Raw genomic sequence first — 21930 nt, 5'->3', positions numbered from 1 at the left:
CTGTCCTTTGTATGAGCTGTTTCGAAGCAAAAGAGAAGCATACTTGCTGATGAGCTTTTGTGGGGCAAAAGTGCTTACAGGAATCGGGGGCTTAAGGGCTGTGTCACTCCTGGGCACATTCACGGCATCCCCATAACCTAGAGAAGGGCTGCACTGGATTTAGTCTCTTCATGGCTTTTATATGTGAAGATCAAGACCACCCATCCTCAAGCACAATCCACTCTAAGAAGACGCACTTGTGGTCACATCCTCAGGGCAGTTTTGTTTTTCCCCCCAGTGGCCTCTTCTTTTTGGCCCTGTATTGTTCAGCGATAGTTCACTTAGCTGAGTCTGACTCAGAGAGGGCTTCGCGCTGCTCCCCTTAGCACACTTCCTCTTTCCTACAAAATCATCTTTGGTTGTTTCATCAGAAATGCGATACATTAAATTCTGGGGAAATCTACCCAAAGAAGAATTCAGAGTAATGATAGTAAAGATGATCCAAGACCTCAGAAAAAGAATGGAGGCACAGATTGAGAAGATACAAGAAATGTTTAACAAAGAGCTAGAAGATCTAAAGAACAAACAAGCAGAGATGAACAATACAATGGCTGGAATTCCGGTGAAAAACAGGACAGGTGTTCGGGTGAAGGCAGGACATGGGCCTGTGTGTTTCTGCTTCAGGCGACCTGAGCTGACCCAAGCCTGAGCCTCACACGAGAAGAACGGGGACTAATTTGCTAAACAAAGCAAACAGAACCTGGGTAGAAATTATTTCATGGAATCTCAAGGCTAAAGCCAATGCACATGAGCTGGGTTGAACCTGGACTGAAAATACTTATTTTCTAAAATTACGGAATCATCTTGGAATTGAACTTGAAGCTGATCTTACAGGTTAAAATTCCCACTTCTACCTCCAGGGAGAGAAGACGCAGGAGCTCGTTTACGCCACCCCAAGAAATGGACCAAAGAATACACAGAGCATCAGGAATACGGATGATCATCTACATATGAAAAAACACGTCTAAGGTTTCAAGAAAAGACGACTTCTGTTATCTGTCAGTACTGGGATGAAGGCTGTGGCAGAATAAAAGAATCACATTTTCAATTCAAAAGAGCTTTTAGAACAAAACAAAAGAACAAGTTATCACATGGCAAGTTCTTGATTAATTTGTCCACCTAGAAAGTGATTTTTCTTCCCCAAATATATCAACAGTTGGTGATTTAGTATGTCCAACATTCTAAGCTTGCTTCTCAAAATCAGTTGGTTTAAGATTTCCCATAGGAATGCTTAAAGTTTCTACCCATCTATCATCTATCTATCTGCCTTTCCATCTGTCTATCCATCCATCATCCATCTATCATCTATCTATCCATCCCTCCATCAATGCATCTACCATCTCTATCTATCTGTCAATGTATCTGTCTATCTATCTATCTACCCATCTGTCTATCATCTATCTGATCATCTCCATATCACTGAATTTAAGCAATTTTGTTCTGAAATAGACTGCATATAGAGCTTCTGAAACAATCCAGAGACACTGGAAAAGTGTCTTATTTTAATGAAGTGATTTCCCCCTGACAACACCGTGGGAAACCTCTAAACGGAGCTGCTACAAGAAATCCTCAGACCGGTTGAGGGTTGCACTAAAAAGTCCAGACCTGGCATTGAGTTCCTTGACTCCCACTGACAGCAGAGCTCAGAGAGCCTTGAAGTCTGCAAAATGCCCGACCCTTCCTTGAGGAGGTGGCTGGGATTCCCGTGGAGGGAGAGTAGGTCCAAGGAGGTCTGATTTGTGCATCTGTTCAGACTGCAGAAGCCTCTGCATATTTGAAATCCAGGTGAGCCAGAGCCTCCCTTCTGGCACACCTCCGGCTTAAGCCCTGCTCCTCTGGCCTGAGATGGGCATTTGTGTTTGCAGCCTCTGTAAGGAGCCCTCTGGGTTCACCCAGCCTTGGCCCAGCTTCGCCTCCTTGACGCCTCTGCTGGGCCAGACTTGACCTTCACTCCTCCCAGGCCACCGCGTTTCTCCCTCTCCCCTGGAAAGGGGTCCAGGCATCCCCTGTGGAGAAGAGGGCCCCGGGCTGCCTCTCCGCACCTCCCTCTGCATGACCGTCCACCCCACCCCTTCGGCAGTCTGCATTATCACGGGTCCCCACTTTCTGAAGGAGGGCTCTCCCTTTTTTTTGTCGTTTATTCATCACAAATTGTGTTTATCTGTGATGAGCACCCTGGAGAACGCTGGAGCCAGACAGCTTGGTTCCAAGCTTGGGCACGTGCCCCGGATTCCTCATCTATAGCACAGGACACACCTTATGGGGAGTTTAGGAAGGTGAAATGAGTAACGGGTGTAAGTGCCCAGGACAGTGCCAGGACCAGATGACCACAAAAGGTTAGTACACTTATCATCATTTGCTAAACTGTAACGGCGATTGCAAATTCATTGCAAAAATGACAACGTCATTTTTTTCAGAACTGATTTTGCATAACATTAGCATCTCATGTTCTTCAGAATTCATTAAATTAAATATTTATTCATAGAAGCACTATTTACAATAGCCAAGGCATGGAAGCAACCTAAATGTCCATGGACGGATGAATGGATAAAGAAGATGGGGTACATATACTCAGTGGAATATGACTCAGCCATAAAAAGAATGAAATAACACCATCTGCAGCAACATGGTTGGACCTAAGGATTATCATACTAATTAAAGTCAGTCAGACAGACAAAACAAATATCACATGATATCTTATATGTGGAATCTAAAATATGATACAAATAAACTTATTTACAAAACAGAAACAGACTCACAGACATAGAAAACAAATTTATCATTACCAAAGGGGAAAAAGGGGAGAGATAAATTAGGAGTTTGGGATTAACAGATACACACTACTATATATAAAATAGATAATCAACAAGGACCTACTGTATAGCACAGGGAACTATATTCAATATCTTGTAATAACCTATAATGGAAAAGAATCTGAAAAAGGCTATATATATATATATATATATATATATATATATAAACTGAATCACTTCACTGTACACCTGAAACATTGTAAATCAACTATACTTAAATAAAAAAAATTTTAAAAACCTAAACTTTAATACATTTTAGATATTATAATTTTACATGTTATACAAATCTGCAGTAAATCATACATTTCTAACATGACACATGTGGAACAACTATTGTCAATTTAATATAAATAATTAGTTGCTACAGGTTCTCCTACATCTTTAGATGTGAGTCCCCTCCACCCAGAGAGAGCTTCTTTGCCTCTCTTCTTCGTGGGTGCAGATCTAGCCCCCTTGCACTTAGGTAGGACCATGTTCCAGCCAATGGCACATGAGCAGAGGTGCATCACTTTCAGACCCGGCCATCAACCATTGTGCATGATTTTCCATGCTCTCCACGGCTCCACCAGATGGCGCTAGAGGAGCCCCAGGGGTGGAGGAGCCACAACAAGGAAGGAGCTCGGGTCCCTGAATCACCATGTGGAGGATGACAACCAACATCAAGATTGGACTGTTTCACAAAAGAGAAGTAAACTCTGATTGTGTCAGGGCCCTTAAACATGGAGGTTTATTTGTTACAGCCATAAGCCTTACCCTAACAGATACAGACAGAGAAGGGGAATGGGAAAATACTAAGAAAGTAGCTTCAAGGTATTGGAGGAAAATGGGGCTGGAGGGACTTAGGTGAGGGTGTCAGGGATGTAGTGGTGATGTGGTGGTGAGTAGGGAGATACTGGAGTGAAAGTCTGAAATAGTATTACTTAAAAGGTATTTAAAAATTAGCACAGGTTATAAACCTCTAGCATAAGCATGAAGCCAGAACCTTTAATTTTTAAAATAATAATAAACTCAGCTGTACAAAGTGGATGCTTCTTCTGTGTATGACTGCATCCTCACAGTTAGAAGTGATGGCTTGTAGCTGTCTGCTTTCTAAGAAGTGATGAATCATTGTGTGACACTGGAGCCTTACTTGTGTCTTTTCCTGCAGAGTCATACTTCTAATGAGTACAAAACAGAGCAACGGGGAATTTCCACAAAGAGGGATACCTGTGCTTATTGGGGTAGGTAACAATCTCTCCACTTTAATGCAGTCATATGTCAAAGCAGCAGTGTCTGATCACTTGTGTACAACCTTCACTGTTTGTCACTCTACCCATGTACCACCTGTCTTTTCATTTACTAATATGTTTCTTTACATCTTCTTTATACTAACAACTTTTAAAATTTAGTCTGGTTCCAAGGAAGAATATCCATAAAATCACAGTTGGACGTCCAGACATGTTATCCTAGTAAACATTAGAATAAATAGAAACCTACTAACATAGAAAACATTCTTCTCACCCTCTAGAAAAAATGATGTGTATTTTACCTTAGAAAACACTGCATGAAAGGATCCAGGACATGAATTTTCCTTAAAAGCAAACTGCTCAGTGTGTGAACCCTGGAGGCCTTCCAAAATCACTACTGTGTTCTTTCAAAGTCTTACCTCAGGGGTGACTTTTCCTTTGGAAATGGCATTCATTTTTAGGTTGCTATTCAGTGAGAGACTGTTTCCCAGTTCTGAGCCATGGAAAACACAGCAGTGCTCACTGTTCAATTTCTCTGAGCTCATAATTCTCACCCTAAATATCAGATGCACCCCACCCAGTGAAACACATCCTCTTGGCCCATATTTTGGGTGACCACACATCCTGGTTGGCCCAGAACAGGTCAGCTTTACACCTGTCATCATGAATACTGTCTCCTTCAATTCTCAAAAGTAGCCCAGTGTGAGAAATATACTAAATTATATTCTACCCATAAGCTGTCCCGATGACAGTATTCCCTCAGCATCTGAAATCTCAAACACAGCGTCTGTAACATTTGAACTTCATTTCTCCTCCCATCCCCCATGAACCTGCTTCTTCAGTATTTTGATGAATGGAACCACTGTCCCCAAATACACTCAAGCCACCCATGGCTGATCAACCAAAGGGGTCTGGATTGCAGGATAAGAGGTTGTTCTATTGGGGGAGGGTAGTGTTCCTGAGAGGAACTCTCTCTGGTCCTCAGTTCCCCATGAGAGAGGAGAGGAAAGTCCTTGAGGGGTTACTGTCCATCAAATCATCAGATGCTAAATCACCTTCAGCATTTGGAGGTGTCCAAACTATCCCCTCTCACAAAGTCAGAGGCTGATGATGCACGATCTGAAAATTTGGGAGCCCATGGACCAATAAAATGCCTGATACTGCTTGGAGATAATGAAAGTGAGAAGAAAAGGATGGTTTGATGTGAAAACTCTCAAGTTGCAAACTGAGCGTAAGGAAGAGGGTTCCTGCTCAGGCTTTGGAATCAGGGCCAAGAGATTAGATAACGGTGGGGGTGAGGTGTGCTCGCTGGAGGTAAGAGGGACATGTAGAGGAATGTGGAGCATAGCCCCACCCATTCCTGCAAAGTGAAGCTGGATAGGAAGGGCTGTACTGGCTGGAGCCAGCAGTCCAGGCATCCCTACTGATGGATAAAACATGTGATGTTCAATCTGGAAGAAGATGTGCATGGCCACGGCAAGCCACGGGAGACCACGTATGTGCGTGGCCATGGCAAAGCCACCGGAGACCACATATGTGCATGGCCACGGGGAAACCACGTATGTACATGGCCATGGCAAAAGCCACAGGAGACCACGTATGTGTGTGGCCAAGCCATGGGGGGCCACGTATGTGTGTGGCCACAACAAAGCCACAGGAGACCACGTTGGGTTTTTCTTTCTCCTGTTGTGTCACCTCCAAGCCAGAGATGTTTGTTCAGGAGAAAAGGGTGTGTGTGACACTTCTTCATCTAAATATCAAGAGAGGCACATCCAGTCGGCTGAGAAGTTGGCAAGATGGCAGTGGTAAGCAGTGCAATGTGCCTCCAAGGAGGCTGACACCCTGGTTCCTGGAAGCTGTGCATAGGTTGGGTTACATGGCAAAGGGAAATGAGGTTGTAGATGGAATCAAGGCTGTGATCAGCTGACCGTGAGCCATGGAGATCGTCCTGGGTGATTCCAGTGGGTCCATCATAGCAGTGGAAAACAGAGGCAGAAAAAGAGAATCAGAGAGAGCTGTGATCTTGGAATAACAGACCAGTCAGAGACGCAAAGCTTTGCAGATGGAGGCAGGGGCCACAGACCAGGGGCTGAGGGGGGCCTTTATTTACTTACTTTCTTTTTAAAAAAATATATTTATTTATTTATTTGTTTATTTGGCTGCACCAGGTCTTAGTTGTGGCATGCATGCAGGATCTAGTTCCCTGTCCAGGGATCAGACATGTGGCCCCTGCATTGGGAGCGTGGAGTCTTCACCACTGCACCACCAGGGAAGTCTCTCTTTACTTTCCTAAAGGCAGATTTAAAATTTTAAGTGGGAACATCTTTGAAGTTTTAGCCAATACACCTCCTGCTTTGTGCATTTAGACAAACCTTCCCTAAGGATATTGAAAAGTAAAAAAATAAATACCTTTTTAAAAGCATTTGCCTAAAGCAGGCTTTACAAGCCTAGGATTCTGTCCCTAAAGGACGACTGAATTCATCTGTCCTAAGACTGCTTTTTTCTCCTTCCCATTTGTAACATCTCTGAAACCAGGACGCACTTTACAATTAACAGTGTCAGCCTTGGGTCATGTTTTTAGCTGCAGCATTTTTCTTTCTTAGTGGTACTTGAAATCAATGTGAAAATCAATGATGGATTAAATCAGATGAAATATGAAAATTGATTTATTCTTTCATTTTTTATAGGTATTGTATTTTATTATTTTGTTATTATAGCTATTGTAATCCTTTCTGTTTTTACGAGTTTTGCTTTCACTCAGAGACAAAACTGGAATCACCACTGGTTTTAATATTAAACCTATCTTTTCCTAGTATTTTCCCAGGTTTTTTCCCCCTTGCTTTATTGAGATATACTCGACATACAATACTGTGTAAATTCAAGGCGTACAACGTGATGGTTTGATACAAGTATATATTGTGAAATGATGATCATAATTAGGTTAGTTAACACCTCCACTACCTCACATGATGCTGGTGATGATTTTATTTGTAGTGAGAACATTTAAAATCTGCTCTTCTAGCAGCTTTCAAGTATATAATACAGTATTATTATTGTTTTCTACATGATGTACAGCTTTATTTTTTGGGACGGGGTACATTGCTTTCTAAAATTAAAAAAAAATTAAATTGAAATGTAGTTGATCTACAATGTTTCAGGTGTACAGCAAAGTGATTCAATTATATATATATGTATATATATATATATATATATATATATATATATATATACACACACACACACACACACATACACATTCTTTTTCAGATTCTTTTCCATTGTAGGCTATTACAAGATATTGAATATGGTTCCCTGTGCTATACAGTAGGTCCTGATTGTTTATCTAGTTTATGTATTGTAGTGTATATAATACAGTATTATTAACTGTACACAAGGCTGTACATTCGATCCCCAGAACTTACTCATCTTAAAACTGAAAGTTTGTATCCTTTGACCAACATCTTTAGAGGACGATAAAGTCAAGGAAACAGATTTTCCCCTAGAAACGTCCTGAAAGGAATGCAGCCCTACTGACCCTTTGATTTCAGCCCATATTGGCCTTCTAATCTACAAAACTGTAAGATAATTAATGTGTGTTACCTTAAGTCAATAATTTTGTGTATTCTTTTTACAGCTGCCATGGAAACTCATTCAGACTTCAAAGGGATTCAAGCAGTCCCGTCACTACAGCTATCCATCCTCTACAGCAGCCAGAGACCTCCCGCCACGTTCAGACAGATGGCGGCCACGCTCTGGTCCAGGCCTGTGGGCTCCTGGCCCCATCACGGTCAAGGCGCGGTTCTCGTCTCCCCACAAGCCTTCACCGAACTGTCCCTCTCACCATTGCTCCCAGCTCTTCCCCGACCCTATCTCTCACTCACTGCTCTCCACTGGTGCTGCTCTGCTTCCTCCCACACACCGAGGGGTTCCCACCTCTGGGCCCGTCCTTGCCCGAAATGGTCCCTCCTCTGCTCACACTGACGCACTCACTCAGCTTCTAGATCTGGACCCAGTGCCACTTTTTCAGGAGGTGTGGACATTTTATATACACATATATATGTGCACACACATACACCTTCCTGAAAAGGCACAGAGGAGGAAGATAGGATATATGTATGAAACTATTATATAGGATATAGGACTACACATATATAAAGGATAAGTATAGAATATGTATATGAAAAGAGGATATCTATATATGTGGAACTATCATATAAGATATAGGACATATACACTACATATGTATAGGATAAATATAGAATATATGTATGAAAATAGGATATTTATATATGTGAAATTACTATATAGGATATTGGATGTATATGCTACACATATATAGGATAAATATAGAATGTATACATGAAAAATAGGATATTTATATATGTGAAAGTATTATATAGGATATAGGATGTATATACTATACATATGATATATATATGAAAAGACTATGTAGGAAAATAAGTATATATAGGATATAGAGAAAAGTGAAACTATCTCTTCTTTTCCTCCCCTATAAAGGACACTATATAGATGAAACTCTCTTTAGGATATAGATAGATAGATTATATATAATATACATACATATATGTAATATGTATATTAATATGTAAATAAATAATACACAAATAGGGTATTTACATAGATATCCTATTTTTCACCTCCATGGAAGAAACTATGTGAAACTATATATATATGAAAGTATACATATAGGATATATATCTGCCTATATATTAAACTATATATTATAGCTTATATAGGATATAATACATATAAGAAAACATCTCCTACTTTCCTTCTCTGTAAAGTATATATATGAAACAATATTTGTGAAGAAATATATGTAGGATATAGGAGATATATATACATGAAAATAGAATTTTCTGTTTTCCTCTTCGAATCATGAGGGCAGGGCTTTGTTTTGCTCACTGCTGAATCTACAGCACCTGAATCATGCCTTCTGTGCATCAAAAACTCAGTAAGTATTTGTTCAATGATTTATGTTTATAATTAAGCTCTTCATTAGACTAGTTATAAGCATTTCAGTGCAGTTTTAATTTTGAATACCATATGGGAGCCTCCACAATAGTTTCTTAACTTTGGGCCTCTACAGTCTTAATCTGGCTCTGTAAGAAAAATAGTATTTCCATGTACAGTGGTGGCCCAAATGCTCATCTCTGGTCTTCACCAATACCTGAGCATTACCTGGGCTGGGCCTCTGATGTTTCTTACAGCCTGACTTGTGTTCAGGCCTGCTGGAGGCCTGGGATTTGGGATGGATCTCTGAACCCTCCATCCAGTTGCTCAGAGATTTGAGGGTCCAAAGAGGACCCTCATCTGTGATTTGAAACCACACTGATTCCCCTCCTTGACTGTGACCATTGCCTCCAAACTGAGAAATCTAACTCACTAGTTTTACTTTGAAGGGCCCTAAGCTGGGTTTTTATCTTGGTCACAAACACTCATTATGCTCCTGGCACTGTCTCTCCCTCTCTTCTTGGATCAAAGATCACTCCCTCAGGGGAAAGCCAGCAGAAACTTCTGCAACTCACCCTAAAATTAAAATCAAGACTCTGTGTCAAGCTCTTGTGAGACAGAAACCCTCAATGCCAGGCCCTGAAGGACAAATAATGAAAAAAAAAACCAAACTTTTGGCCAAGTATAATCTCAAATTTTGGATTCCACATGTACACTTTTGCCATCCTTTATCCCCCTATTAATTTTAACTTCGTAGAAGCAGAAGATAAGGATATGCTGCTGGGTTAGTACTAATTGTTACTGCTATCTTCATTAATGAGAATTTCTGATGTAAGTTGGGGTTTGAATCACAGCAGGTGTGTTGTACATTCAGATACATTTTAAATGTGATGTGAGAGCTGGTAGCTGTTTGCCTCATTTTACCACCAATGGAGGTTTGACTCCTAAATCATCATGCAAAACACTACCATTCTTTTGTTAGGTTTCAAAAGGACAATGCAATGGCTTTGTGCCAATGACATGCATCCTGTACATGACACAGTCTTTAAATGCCTGAGCACTGAGTCAGAGGATTTAAAAGGGCTTATGACTCATATCTCAAGCCTTAATGCACCTGTTGTCAACATGTTTTCCTTCTTCATATAACAATGTCCTTGTAGTCACAGAATTATAAGTCAAAGAAATAATTTCCATCACAGAAATGGAGGGGAATTAGCCAGGCTCACCATTATAGGGGTGTTAGAATCCTGGAAGGTGCTGTGCCTGCAATTTGGGCTTCTGCCACCAGGAGGTGCCCATCAGGAATCCTTTGGCTGACAATGAACATCTGGCTCCAGGTGTACAAAGATGATGCCTATTGGCATCAAGCAAACAATACATCCGAAATCCAAATTTCACAAAGTATGTGTGTTAACAAAAAAAATCAATGTAACAGAAAATACCATGGGAAGGGAATGGAAGATCTGATACTTTGTGCCTTGCTGGATGTTTATTAATGTTCAGTACAAATCTGGGTTTATTCTACCATTGATTCATTCCACAAACATTTATTTATTAAGTAACTGCTATGTGCCAGGCCTTCAGTTAAGTCCAAGAACACAGAAATGAGTCTGACAAATACCCAGTCTAGAATGTCTCCAAACCTGGCAGTCTGTCCACACATAAATAACTGAGGATAACCACATTCCAAGCACAGTCACAACTTTACCTAAGAGTTAAGGTCTAAAGAAAGGTGCCTTCACCTCTAGTGAAATTACTCTTGAAAAATTTTTTAAATTGGGGCTTTTCGGACCATGAATGTATTGTGTGACCTCTAAAGTCTGACTTTTGTCATTTTGATCTTTAGCATCTTGGAAGTAACAGTGTACAATCCTCCTGCACAGACTGATTGCCTACCCAGTGTCTGAGAAAGAAACACTCAGCCCCTGGCTTCTTGTTACCATTTAAGCTGCCAAAGAATCCTAATTAGCTGTCACAGTTCTTCCTCCATGTAGGAAACAGAAAATATGGAGGAGGAGCAATGGAGCTGGATCCCTTTCCTCCTGACTTTGCCTTTACGTCCAAGATGTTATTATCTCTACAGCCACCCTCATCAAATCTTTACTCTTTTTTGAACCAGACTAACAGAGCCATTTTAATACAATTCTGAATATTACCCATCAACTCAATATCCATCATCAGTTGGAACTCCTGCATATTTTCTCTTGGTCATGGAGGAAGTCCCACCCACCATCCTTGAAATGATCTTGCTTTTTTTTTTTTTATGAAGGTTCAGGGAAATTCCACTGCACAATGAATATATAGATGTCTCCTCACCCCAAAGAGGAGAATGTTGAGCTGGGTTGTTTACTGATTTTTTTCCTATTGAAGGGAAGTTTCCCTTGAATATCAGAATCTTCCATGTCACACCCAAGAGATGGAGCTCTTCTCCCTGGTCCACTTTGTGACTTTATAGATAAGACCCTTCCTTTCAATAGCTATCGATAGAGTGATTGCTATTGTTCTAGGCACCAGGAAATCAGCAATGGTCAAACCAACAAGGCTTTGGCCTCATAGGGGTGGACAGTGAACAGATAAATAAGGTCATGGTGATAAGTTCCAAGAAGAAAAATAAACCAGGGAAGGGGGATGGGGAGTGGTTGAGCTAGAGTGTTGCCATGTGGACTGGGGACTTTGGAGTTAAGACCTGAAGGAAGTGAGGGGGTGAGCTGTGTGTGCATCTGGCAGAAGAGACAGCAGATGTGTGGAGGTCTTGAGGCAGGAGCATGTCTGTGAGGTCCCCTGAATCTCCAGAAGGCAGTGTGGCTGGAGGGAAAGTCAGGAAATGAGGTCAGATGGTGAGGGTGCACAAGGGAGGACTGGGAGATTGGATGGTCTTCGTGGCAATTGTAAGGCATTTAGCTTTTACCCTGGGGGAGATGGAGATGCCACAGGAAGATCTTGAGTAGAGAAGTGATGTGATGTGACTCACATTTCTAAAGGAATGCTTTCACTGATGGGTTGAGAATAGTTTTTGGGATGGAAGACAAAGTCAAGAGCAGTAACACCAGTGGGGAAGCTTGGGGAAAGTCCACTTTACCTTCTAACCTTGACCCCACTTATTCAGTTCTAAATTAAACTTGGAAAGATTTTGTGCAGATATTCCTGAAGTTAGGGATGTAGCTAAAAGGCAAATCGCTACTCATAAAACAAGTATACAAGTGATCCAAGTGGCTCTAATCGATTGATTTCTCAACACAATGCAGAACCAAATTTGTCATAGGAATGTTATATCCATTTTACAACTGAAGAAACTGAGGAACAGAGAGTTTAAGTATCTAGGCCCGGTTCTCATTTGTAAACATCAGAGCCAGGATTTAAATCCAGGCAATTTGGCATGACAGCCCAAACTCTTAAGCACTGTGTGTACTCTTTTTGTAAAGCAATAGTCATGTAGGATGTGGCACTGTCTGCACCTTTAGATCGGACATATGCTGCTCAGTTTGCTGCTGTCCCCACTACTCCATATTTTCTTTGCACATTTAAGTTACTGTGTGGATCTTGTATTCTAGGGTTATGATCCCTAGCCTTGATGTTCTCCAAGATCCCTTATGTAAATTCTCTATAAGTGAGGTGGTATGGAGAGGTTATGTGGTCCCTTTCTAGGTCAAAGATGCCAAAGAGGTTTCATCTCTATTTTTTTTTTTTTTTTGTGGTACACGGGCCTCTCACTGTTGTGGCCTCTCCCGTTGTGGAGCACAGGCTCTGGACGTGCAGGCTCAGCAGCCATGGCTCACGGGCCCAGCCACTCCGCGGCATGTGGGATCTTCCCGGACCGGGGCACGAACCCGTGTCCCCTGCATCGGCAGGCGGACTCTCAACCACTGCGCCACCAGGGAAGCCCGGTTTCATCTCTTATACCCACGATTGATGGTATTGAGAAGGACTGCCAGGAATGTCTAAGCATAATAGAAAGATGCGTTATATATTCGACTGGTGATGTTGAGTATTTTGTGTGAGGTATGTTTGCTGATGCTGCCCTTGGCTAACCCAGGATGGAAGGCAAGGTTGGCTTGCCCTCTCTGACACACTTTATCCCATTTTCCCAGTTTTCCTCATTTTCCCCGGAGGCAGAATCTCTGCTTGTCCTGATTTTGACTCTCAAAGAGGAAACTGATCCAAGCAAGTTCATTCTGACAACATTTTCAGGAATGGAGATATACAGTCTCTTGCATAAGTATGTTCAATTTGACAAAGGAGTGCAGGGAGAATTAATGCTTCGCCCAATGGTATGATGTCTTGTTGGAGGGACTGCTAGCATCCATGCATGGAGGAGTTATTTTTGGCCAGGAGTGTGAGCTCTCCATGTGCCATGGTAAATAATCACCCATGAAGGAAAGGCCTGCACAGAGTCCTTGAAGAGAGGTGGGCAAATGTTTTCTGTAAAGAAATGGATAGTTAAGTATTCTTGGCTTTGCTGGCTTTGCAGTCCCTCTCACAGCTACTCAGCTCTGCCACAGCATTGCTAAAGCAACCATGGACAATAATAAATAGATGGGTGTTCCTAACTTGTTACCACGGCAGCCATAGTTTGCCAACCCCTGTCCTGAAGGATGAGTGATAGAAGCAAAAACACAACAGGCCTTAGAAATGGGTATCATGAATCTTGGTTTCTAATGATGTGTCAAAACTCTGTGAGTTCATAGCAGCATTAGTCACAATAGCCAAAAGGTGGAAGCAACCCAAATGTCCATCGATGGATGAATAGATACATAAAACGTGGTCTATGCATACAATGGAATATGATTCAGCCTTGAAAAGGAAGGAAATTCTGTCCTATGCTCTAGCATGACTGAATCCTGAGGACATTAGGCTTGGTGAAATAAGCTCAACTCAAAGGACAAATACTGTATGATCCCACTTATATGTGGTACCTAGAGTGGTCAAATTCATAGAGATAGAAAGTAGGTTAGAGGCTACCAGGGGCAGGGAGAGGGGGAATTCATGTTTGATGGAGACTTAGTGTTTAAATGGGTATCAAATTTCAGCTTTGCAGATGCAAGAGCTCTGCAGGTGGATGTTGGTGATGGTGGCACAATGTGAATGTACTTAATGCCACTGCCCTGTCCACTTACAAATGGTTAAGATGGTAATCTTACGTTATATGTATTTTGCCACACACGCACACACACACACACACACACACACAAACAAACCTCTCAGTGCCTCAATTTCCTCATTTGAACTATAAGGATAAAAATAATACTATTTCTTGGGGTTGCGGTGAGGATTAAAGAAATGCTCACCTGCTGGGTAATGAACACCCAACACTTATAGAATCACTGTTATTTCTATTATCATTACTGGTATAGTGCTTCTATCTATATTTAACCTGTATCAGGAATCAAGACCTACTAACAATTCTGAAATGAGGCTTTATATGTTAGAAACTGACAGGTGGATAGAGAAGAAGAGAATTAGGGTCTAAAAGGTGGGTCTATGATTGAGGAAAAGAAATACTGTTTTCTCTAAACTAAAACATTTATTCTTAATCAAGCAACAAAAAATTCTGACACTAGTAAGTCAATTTCAGGGGAGGAACACTATTATTTGGTGTCCAAATAGGATGCTGTGATAGGAAGAGATAGCACCAGGTACACAGACAGAGTTAATGCCGTACAGCCTACAGGTGCTTTTTCTGCCTCTGAAGCTTCATTTGCATCCATTAGGGTCTCCACTGATGGTGGGGGGACAAATATGGGTCCAGTCCCTGCCTCCAGCACATGGCTTCACCCCACTCTGTAGCTACAGATTCTATTCCTATAATGAGAGATTTATTTTCAAAATAACCACCCATACAACCTAAATATCCGTCAATGATAGATGAATGGATAAAGATGTGGTATATATATATACAATGGAATATTACTCTGCTGTAAAAAAGAATGAAATGATGCCACTTGTGGCAACATGGATGGACGTAGAGATGATCATACTGAGTGAAGTAAGTCAGACAGAGAAAGACAAATGTCATATGATAGTGTTTATATGTGGAATCTAAAAAAAAAAGATTCAAATGAACTTATATACAAAACAGAAACAGGCTCATAGGCATAGAAAACAAACTTATGGTTACCAAAGAGGAAAGCGGGGGGAGAGGGATAAGTTAGGTGTTGGGATGAGCAGATACAAACGACTATATATAAAATAGATAAACAACAAGGTCCTACTGTAGAGCACAGGGAACTTTGCTTAATATCTTGTAGTAAACTTTAATGGGAAAGAATCTGAAAAAGAATATATAGATATATATTTCTGAATCACTTTGCTGAACAGCAGAAACTAGCTCAACATCGTAAATCAACTACACTTCAATGAAAAAAAAAAACAACTGCCAGCAGGATTTGCTGAAGGACCGGATGCGGGAGAGAGAGAGAACGGGAAGTCCAGGATGTGCCATGATGCTGCTCTGAACCACTCGAAGGATGGATGTGCCATGTACTGATGTGAAGGGGCTTCTGGAATCAGTGGCCGGTGGCGTGTCATGAAACGTGCCACGGGGCTCCATTGTCTTCTCCCATCTCTGCTTTCTCTCCGAGCAACTAAGGACAGGCATGTGCCTCTAACTTGTGGTCCTAACATCTGAAACGGGACCCGGCACTTAGCGGCGATTCAAAGCTGCGTTTGTCCACGGCCCCCTCGTGGGTGGAAACGCGCCCTGGGGCTCTCATGGGGGCAGAGAGGGCCTGCAGTCCCTGCGCAGAACAGGCAGGAAGGCTAGTGGGCTCTGCCTAGTGCCGGGACCACAAGGATGGGAGTCCCCCCCACCGCGGACCGCACCCCTCACCAGCCTGGGGCGTTTGCTGGCATCTCACAGCATCAGAGGGGGTGCCGGGATGCCTCTGTCTCCACAGTGGGTGGTGGCAGCGTGACAAACCCCTCTCCCCTGCCGACTGGCATCGTGCTACAAGCTGCCTGGAAGAGCAAACTCAGTCCCCCGCCTGGCGCATCCCCCCAAGGGCCTTTGCTTTAGATCATTTCTGCGTTCAGTTTAAAAGGAGAAAGAAGCCAGAGGAAAGGAAAGAGTCTTCGGCGCTTACAGGAGGCCCGGCGGGAGCTGGTCACCTCATCCCTAAGTCAAGGAGAATTCTGCGGGTTGGCCAGGGAAGCGGAGAATGGTGGTGAATCAAAGCTGGGGGTACTGGTGTACTTTATACCCACACTGACTTTCCACCAACGCTTTGTGCACTCAAATCACCTCAGAGCGTGGCTGCATACGTGTTCATCTAGCTACCCTCCGCTTCCCAGCTGGGCGGTCGGGGGACCGGAGCCTCGGTTAGGATGGTGGTCCCTCATCCCTTCGCAACCTCCCCAGGAGGTGGGGAAGAGGCCACAAGCACTGGGAAACGCGGAAGGTCAGAGCATCACAGACCAAGACTGCTCCCCAGACCAGTTCCCATGCTGTTCTATTCCTGGGCAGGGAATGGAAGCGGCAGGCTAACCAGAGCGGGACCGGGGTGGGTGGATCCCAGAGGGCCCCGTGGTCCCAGCGGCTCAACGAACACAGATGCCGACACGACAGCGGATTTCTGCAGGGGCCCGGGAGGTGTCGACTTGCCTTAATGATGGCTTCATCGGAAGATCGGCACTCCACAGACTTGAGATCAGTCACGGCGCCGTCCTCCTCCACGGAGACCACCTTCACCGGCACGGCCACCGTCTTCCCAGTGAGAATGGCTGTGTTCAGGATCTCTGCCTCCTGGAAAACCAAACACATCCGACGGTCACACCCCTGCACGTCCGCATGCAGACCGCCTTCCCCAGCCTCCCTACAAAGAGCTCCACCCTCACTCGGGCTCAGACCCGGCACGGGGCACCGGCCGAGGGGTCACGGCGGCCAGGAGACAGCGTTCCGCCATCACCCAGACTCACGCAGGGAGAGTATGATGGAGAAGGCGTATCATATGTGGGGGTGAAGGAGCAAATGCATCACTAACATTATGCTTGACAAACCTCACCATGTGCCTGGAACTGCCCTAAGCACTTTGTAAATATGGACCTACGAATTCTCGCAGCATCACAACGCACATTCGTATTCGCTCCATTTTGTGGACGGCATAGAGAGGTTTTGTCACTTGCCCAAGGTCATACTGCTAGGAACTAGTGAAGGTAGGATTTGAACCCAGGATGTTCAGCTCCTGAGTCCATGTGTTTGCCATTCCAATTGGTATAAATCCACACAAAATGATTCCAATGTAAGCAGTCAACTGTTGACCAGAGGAGCAAGGTGCCTAGATTAGTAATGAAGCAGGGGGCAGGCAGAGGCTGTGAGAGACCCTCACTCTGTAGGCTGTTGCTCAGGCTTCTTCCACGTCCTGTCAATTTTCACATCCTGGCCTCTGTGCTTGTCTGGAATGCTATGATGGCCCCAGTGACACTCCCAGAGCCCCATCAATGTGACACATGCACGCACAACACACACACGCACCCCCCCAAGCACGCATTTTCCCTACTAAACACTCCATCCAGAGCTCAGCTCAACACACGTGTCCTGTGGGACACCCCCCACTTGCCCCTGTTATTTGCTTGCAGAGGCCGAGGACATGACAGCCCCTCAGAGCCCAGGAAAGAAAGGCAGGGCCTCTCCTTCAGGCACCCGACACAGCTGCCGTTTTACTGTTACTTATAGTCGTTCAATCCTTTCATCCCTCTTCTAGATGGTAAGCTCTGCGGGCTGCATTTGCTTTCTGTTCACCAGAACCTCACCCAGAGCCCGTGGAAGGCATGGAGAAGGGCCCAACAGGGAAGGAACTGGAATCCACATCAGCATGAGCATCTCCTTGCTGTGTATCTCAGTCCTCTGTGCATGAGTACCTTCTTTTTTTAATTTTAATTTTTATTGAAGTATAGTTGATTTACAATGTTGTGTTGGTTTCAGGTGTACAGCAAAGTGATTCAGTTACATATATACATATATTTATTCTTTTTCAGATTCTTTCCTCTTATCGGTTATTACAAGATATTAGAGTTCCCTGTGCTATACAGTAGGTCCTTGTTTATCTCTTTTATATATAGTCGTGTGTATCTGTTAATCCAAAACTCCTAATTTATCCCTCCCGCACCTTCCCTTTTGGTAACCATAATTTGTTTTCTATGTCTGTGATTCTATTTCTGTTTTGGAAAGAAGTTCATTTGTATCATTTTTTTAGATTCCACATAAAAGTGAGATCATATGATTATCTGTCTGCATGAGTCCCTTCTTCTTGGCACTGGGTACACACGTGACTTTTCCCAGACACTGAGCAATAATCCTTACTCTGCACTTCTCTCCCCAGTGAGCCCATGCCTTCTTTGGCTACTCTTATACTGTTGTGGCTTGTGAACTGGCACAGTCCTGGGAGATCATATGAGCCCATTTCTCAGATGGAGAACATTGAGCCCTAGGAATCTCATTCTTCTCTGCAGAGATTGTCACTTCTAATCACATGAAAATCAAAGTCCCTGGGTTTCCCTGGTGGCGCAGTGGTTGAGAGTCCGCCTGCTGATGCAGGGGACGTGGGTTCGTGCCCTGGTCCGGGAAGATCCCACATGCCACGCAGCAGCTGGGCCCGTGGGCCATGGCCGCTGAGCCTGCGCGTCTGGAGCCTGTGCTCCGCAACGGGAGAGGCCGCAACAGTGAGAGGCCTGCGTACCGAAAAAAAAAAAAAAAAAAGTCCATGTGTAACCCAAAATCTCTATATAACAAGACTTCCAAGTTCTAGCCCATGGCATTCTCAGTTCAACCCCCGTTCATCACATGTCCATCATGTTCTAAGAGGTTCTGTGTCAGCATGCACACCAAGTTTCTTCTGTCAGTCTGAACTTGACTGACCTAGCCTTGGTACAGCAACAAGAAAACATCTGGACAGGCATTAGGAGCTGTTTAGGGAGACTTTTGCATCTCTTAGAGACAAGCTTGCAGAGATTCTGGTTAATTTGGTTTTCATGTGAAATCACAAATGCCTGTTCAGCCGCACGCCAGAAGAAGGCATAGAAGTTTATCATCTTAAAATTACATAACCGTTTTCCTTATGTCAACTTTCCATTTATTATATAAGATCTTACTTTTCCTTTATAGGACTTGGTTCATTTTATACTTAGCTCATTTGGTTTAGCCTTTGGAAATGATAATATATATATACACATGTATGTATATAAATATATATTTTGTTCCTTTATTTTAATTCTAAAAGACAAGACTACAGTTTGTAATGTTCCTGAATTTCAAAGACCATGCCTCAAACTGTCTGAATATGCATAGGCCTCCAAATACCCCATTGCTTATGCACCTTTTTTTTTCCTCCCCTGTGGGTTCCCAGCCAGATTTTGTTTTATTTTGGGTACAAACATAGTAAAAGAATAAAGGAGCCCAGTCAGAATGCGGTGCTACTTTCTGTTGCCTCTGGGAAGGAAAAAGGCCGGGCGTATTTTTCTACTCTAAAGGGTAGAGATCAAAAGGAACTATTCTTACTTTGGGAAGAAGTGGAAAAAAGCATTTTAACTCTCGGGCCCAAACTGGCCCACTTCGCAGGGAAAAACAGACTAGAGGAGCAGGATTAGGACACCAGTATCAAAGAAAACAAATTTTCACATCAGTGGTGGAAAAGTAAAGAGCATGTCTGCTCCAACTCATAAGGCCTTTAATGCATTTGCAGTCAGGTCAGCATCACGAGAAACGACCCTGAGGTAACCAATGAGCAGCTGTAAGCCTGCACATCTAGGGTGTTTTCTTATCCTCTAAACAGAAAGCATCACTCTGCCTGCAAGATCTCGGTGGGGATTAGGGACTGAGATTTCAGGCTTGGTATTCCCCTGCCTTCTGTGTGCAATTCTTTGACATCAAGAACCTTCTCTTAACTCTGCTCAATATTCGGTAATAACCTAAATGGGAAAAGAATTTGAAAATGAATAAGATATATATATATATATGTATATATATGTTTACAGAGTATATGTATAACTGAATCACTTTGCTGTACACCTGAAACTAACACAACACTGTCAATCAACTCTACTTCAATATAAAATAAAAATTAAAAAAAAGAAACCTAGATCAAATCCACCCAATAATCCATGGACTTCATGGTTATAAAAAGCAATATATTCCCTACCGCTTTTTTTTTAAGTTGTTGCTGTGTTTTGTTTGAATTAGTTAAGTCTGTTTCTTTCACTTGCATTAATAAAGTTTTGAGTAGTGCAAAAAATAAAATAAAAACTAAATAAGGTGAAAAAAAAAAGAACCTTCTCTTGTGCATCACTGGCTTTCTCCAGGACGTGAATGGTGTATGGATGGCTCACAAAAGTCTCTAGACAAGAGGGTGGTGGTGAAAGTGCCCGCTGAGCCCTGGCTTGGGCTGAGACGTCATCCCATAAAACCCTGGAACTCAGCTGCCTTATTGCCATGAGTTCACCTTATCAGAGCCCCTGCGCCTAGGAAACAAAGGCAGCATCTCTTGAGAAAGCTCTGTCTCTGTTCTTACTGATAGTTCCACGCTCGCCTTCTGCCACATGGACATCCTGTTCTTGCCAGTAAGTCCTTCCTGGGAATCTGACAACACAGCTGCAGAATTTCAGGGTCACCAGAGGATAGGAGGGAGTGTGGGTGGGGGAAGAGAAGCTGACTGTGGCACCAGAAAAAGGGACAACCTCATGAGTGAGGTCACACATCCTCTTCTTGGAATCTAACTCATTATCATCTATTGTAAGGAAACAATAACCGTCCTCATTTTGCTGGAGAGATGATGACCCGCATCTCGTTTTGGAAAGCCCCTAGAATAGATGCTGGGATGAGGACTCAAGGGCCATTTGTTTGGGAGGTTCAGGAAACTTCAGGAAGGGAGTGGGGAAGGGATACAGGGAGGAAGAGGCAGCCAGTGAGGGTGTGTGTCCTGCCAGCGACCACAGTGGAGGCTGGAGCTTAGTCCTGCAGGGGTTGATCTCTTTTACAAAATATACCGTGCATGTTATATATTTCAATATGTTGAAATGGATTATGATATATTTCCCTGTGGGGAAGTTATCTGAAATCACCTCTAAAAATAATTCCACGGAGGGGCAAGGGAGCTGGGGTATTTATACATTCATCCAGCCTGCTGTGTGTGCAGGCAGACAGGCTTCGACAGTCCCAAGGAAAGCTCCTGGCAGACAGTAACACTGGGAATTGGTCTGGAAGGGTGTAAGGGAAATGCATACAGCATCGACAGTCTGCTGTGACTTAAGTGTGAAGTAATTTGTCATATGGAGGTCTAACGGATTGGAACCAACATTAGAGTGTTTGTTTGTTTTTTCAAAATTTCCTCCTGCTTCTAGGATTTCAATTTTCTCTTCGTGTATGAGCACAGTCATTTGTTCATATGCACTCTTGAAAATTAATTTTAAAACAGAGGAGAAGATAATGGGTACAGGAAAACATTACATGAGATGGGGAACAGTCTAAAACACGTCAAAAAGAGAAACAGACTCACAGACATAGAAAACAAACTTATGGTTACCAAAGGGGAAAAGAGGACAGAGGGGTAAATTAGGAGTTTGGGATTAACAGAGACATACGACTTTATATAAAACAGAGAACCAACAAAGACCTACTGTATAGCACAGGGAACTATACGTGATATCTTGTAGTAACCTATAAGGGAAAGAATCAAAAAAGAATATATATGTATGACTGAATCACTTTGCTGTACACCTGAAACTAACACAACATTGTAAATCAACTATATTTCAATAAAAATTTTTAAAGAACACATCAAGGGGGCTTCCCTGGTGGCTTAGTGGTTGAGAGTCCGCCTGCCGATGCAGGGGACATGGGTTTGTGCCCCGGTCCGGGAAGATCCCACATGCCACGGAGCGGCTGGGCCCGT

The 21930-nt window shown here is 43.0% G+C and overlaps 1 protein-coding gene across 1 annotated transcript in view; it reads right to left on the bottom strand.

The window, feature by feature from the left end:
• Nucleotides 1-21930, bottom strand: part of TMEM132D (transmembrane protein 132D) — a 632768-nt gene that overhangs the window by 66677 nt on the left and 544161 nt on the right. Inside the window, exon 5 of the mRNA XM_060119302.1 lies at nucleotides 16650-16790. Coding sequence (XP_059975285.1) covers nucleotides 16650-16790 — 141 coding nt within the window. The remainder of the gene's footprint in view (nucleotides 1-16649; nucleotides 16791-21930) is intronic.

The sequence above is a fragment of the Mesoplodon densirostris genome, chromosome 15 (genome assembly GCF_025265405.1).
Source record: "Mesoplodon densirostris isolate mMesDen1 chromosome 15, mMesDen1 primary haplotype, whole genome shotgun sequence".
In the NCBI taxonomy this organism is placed as follows: domain Eukaryota; kingdom Metazoa; phylum Chordata; class Mammalia; order Artiodactyla; family Ziphiidae; genus Mesoplodon; species Mesoplodon densirostris.
The sequence above is the reverse complement of the archived record's forward strand: the minus strand, read 5'-3'. Positions and strand labels throughout refer to the sequence as shown.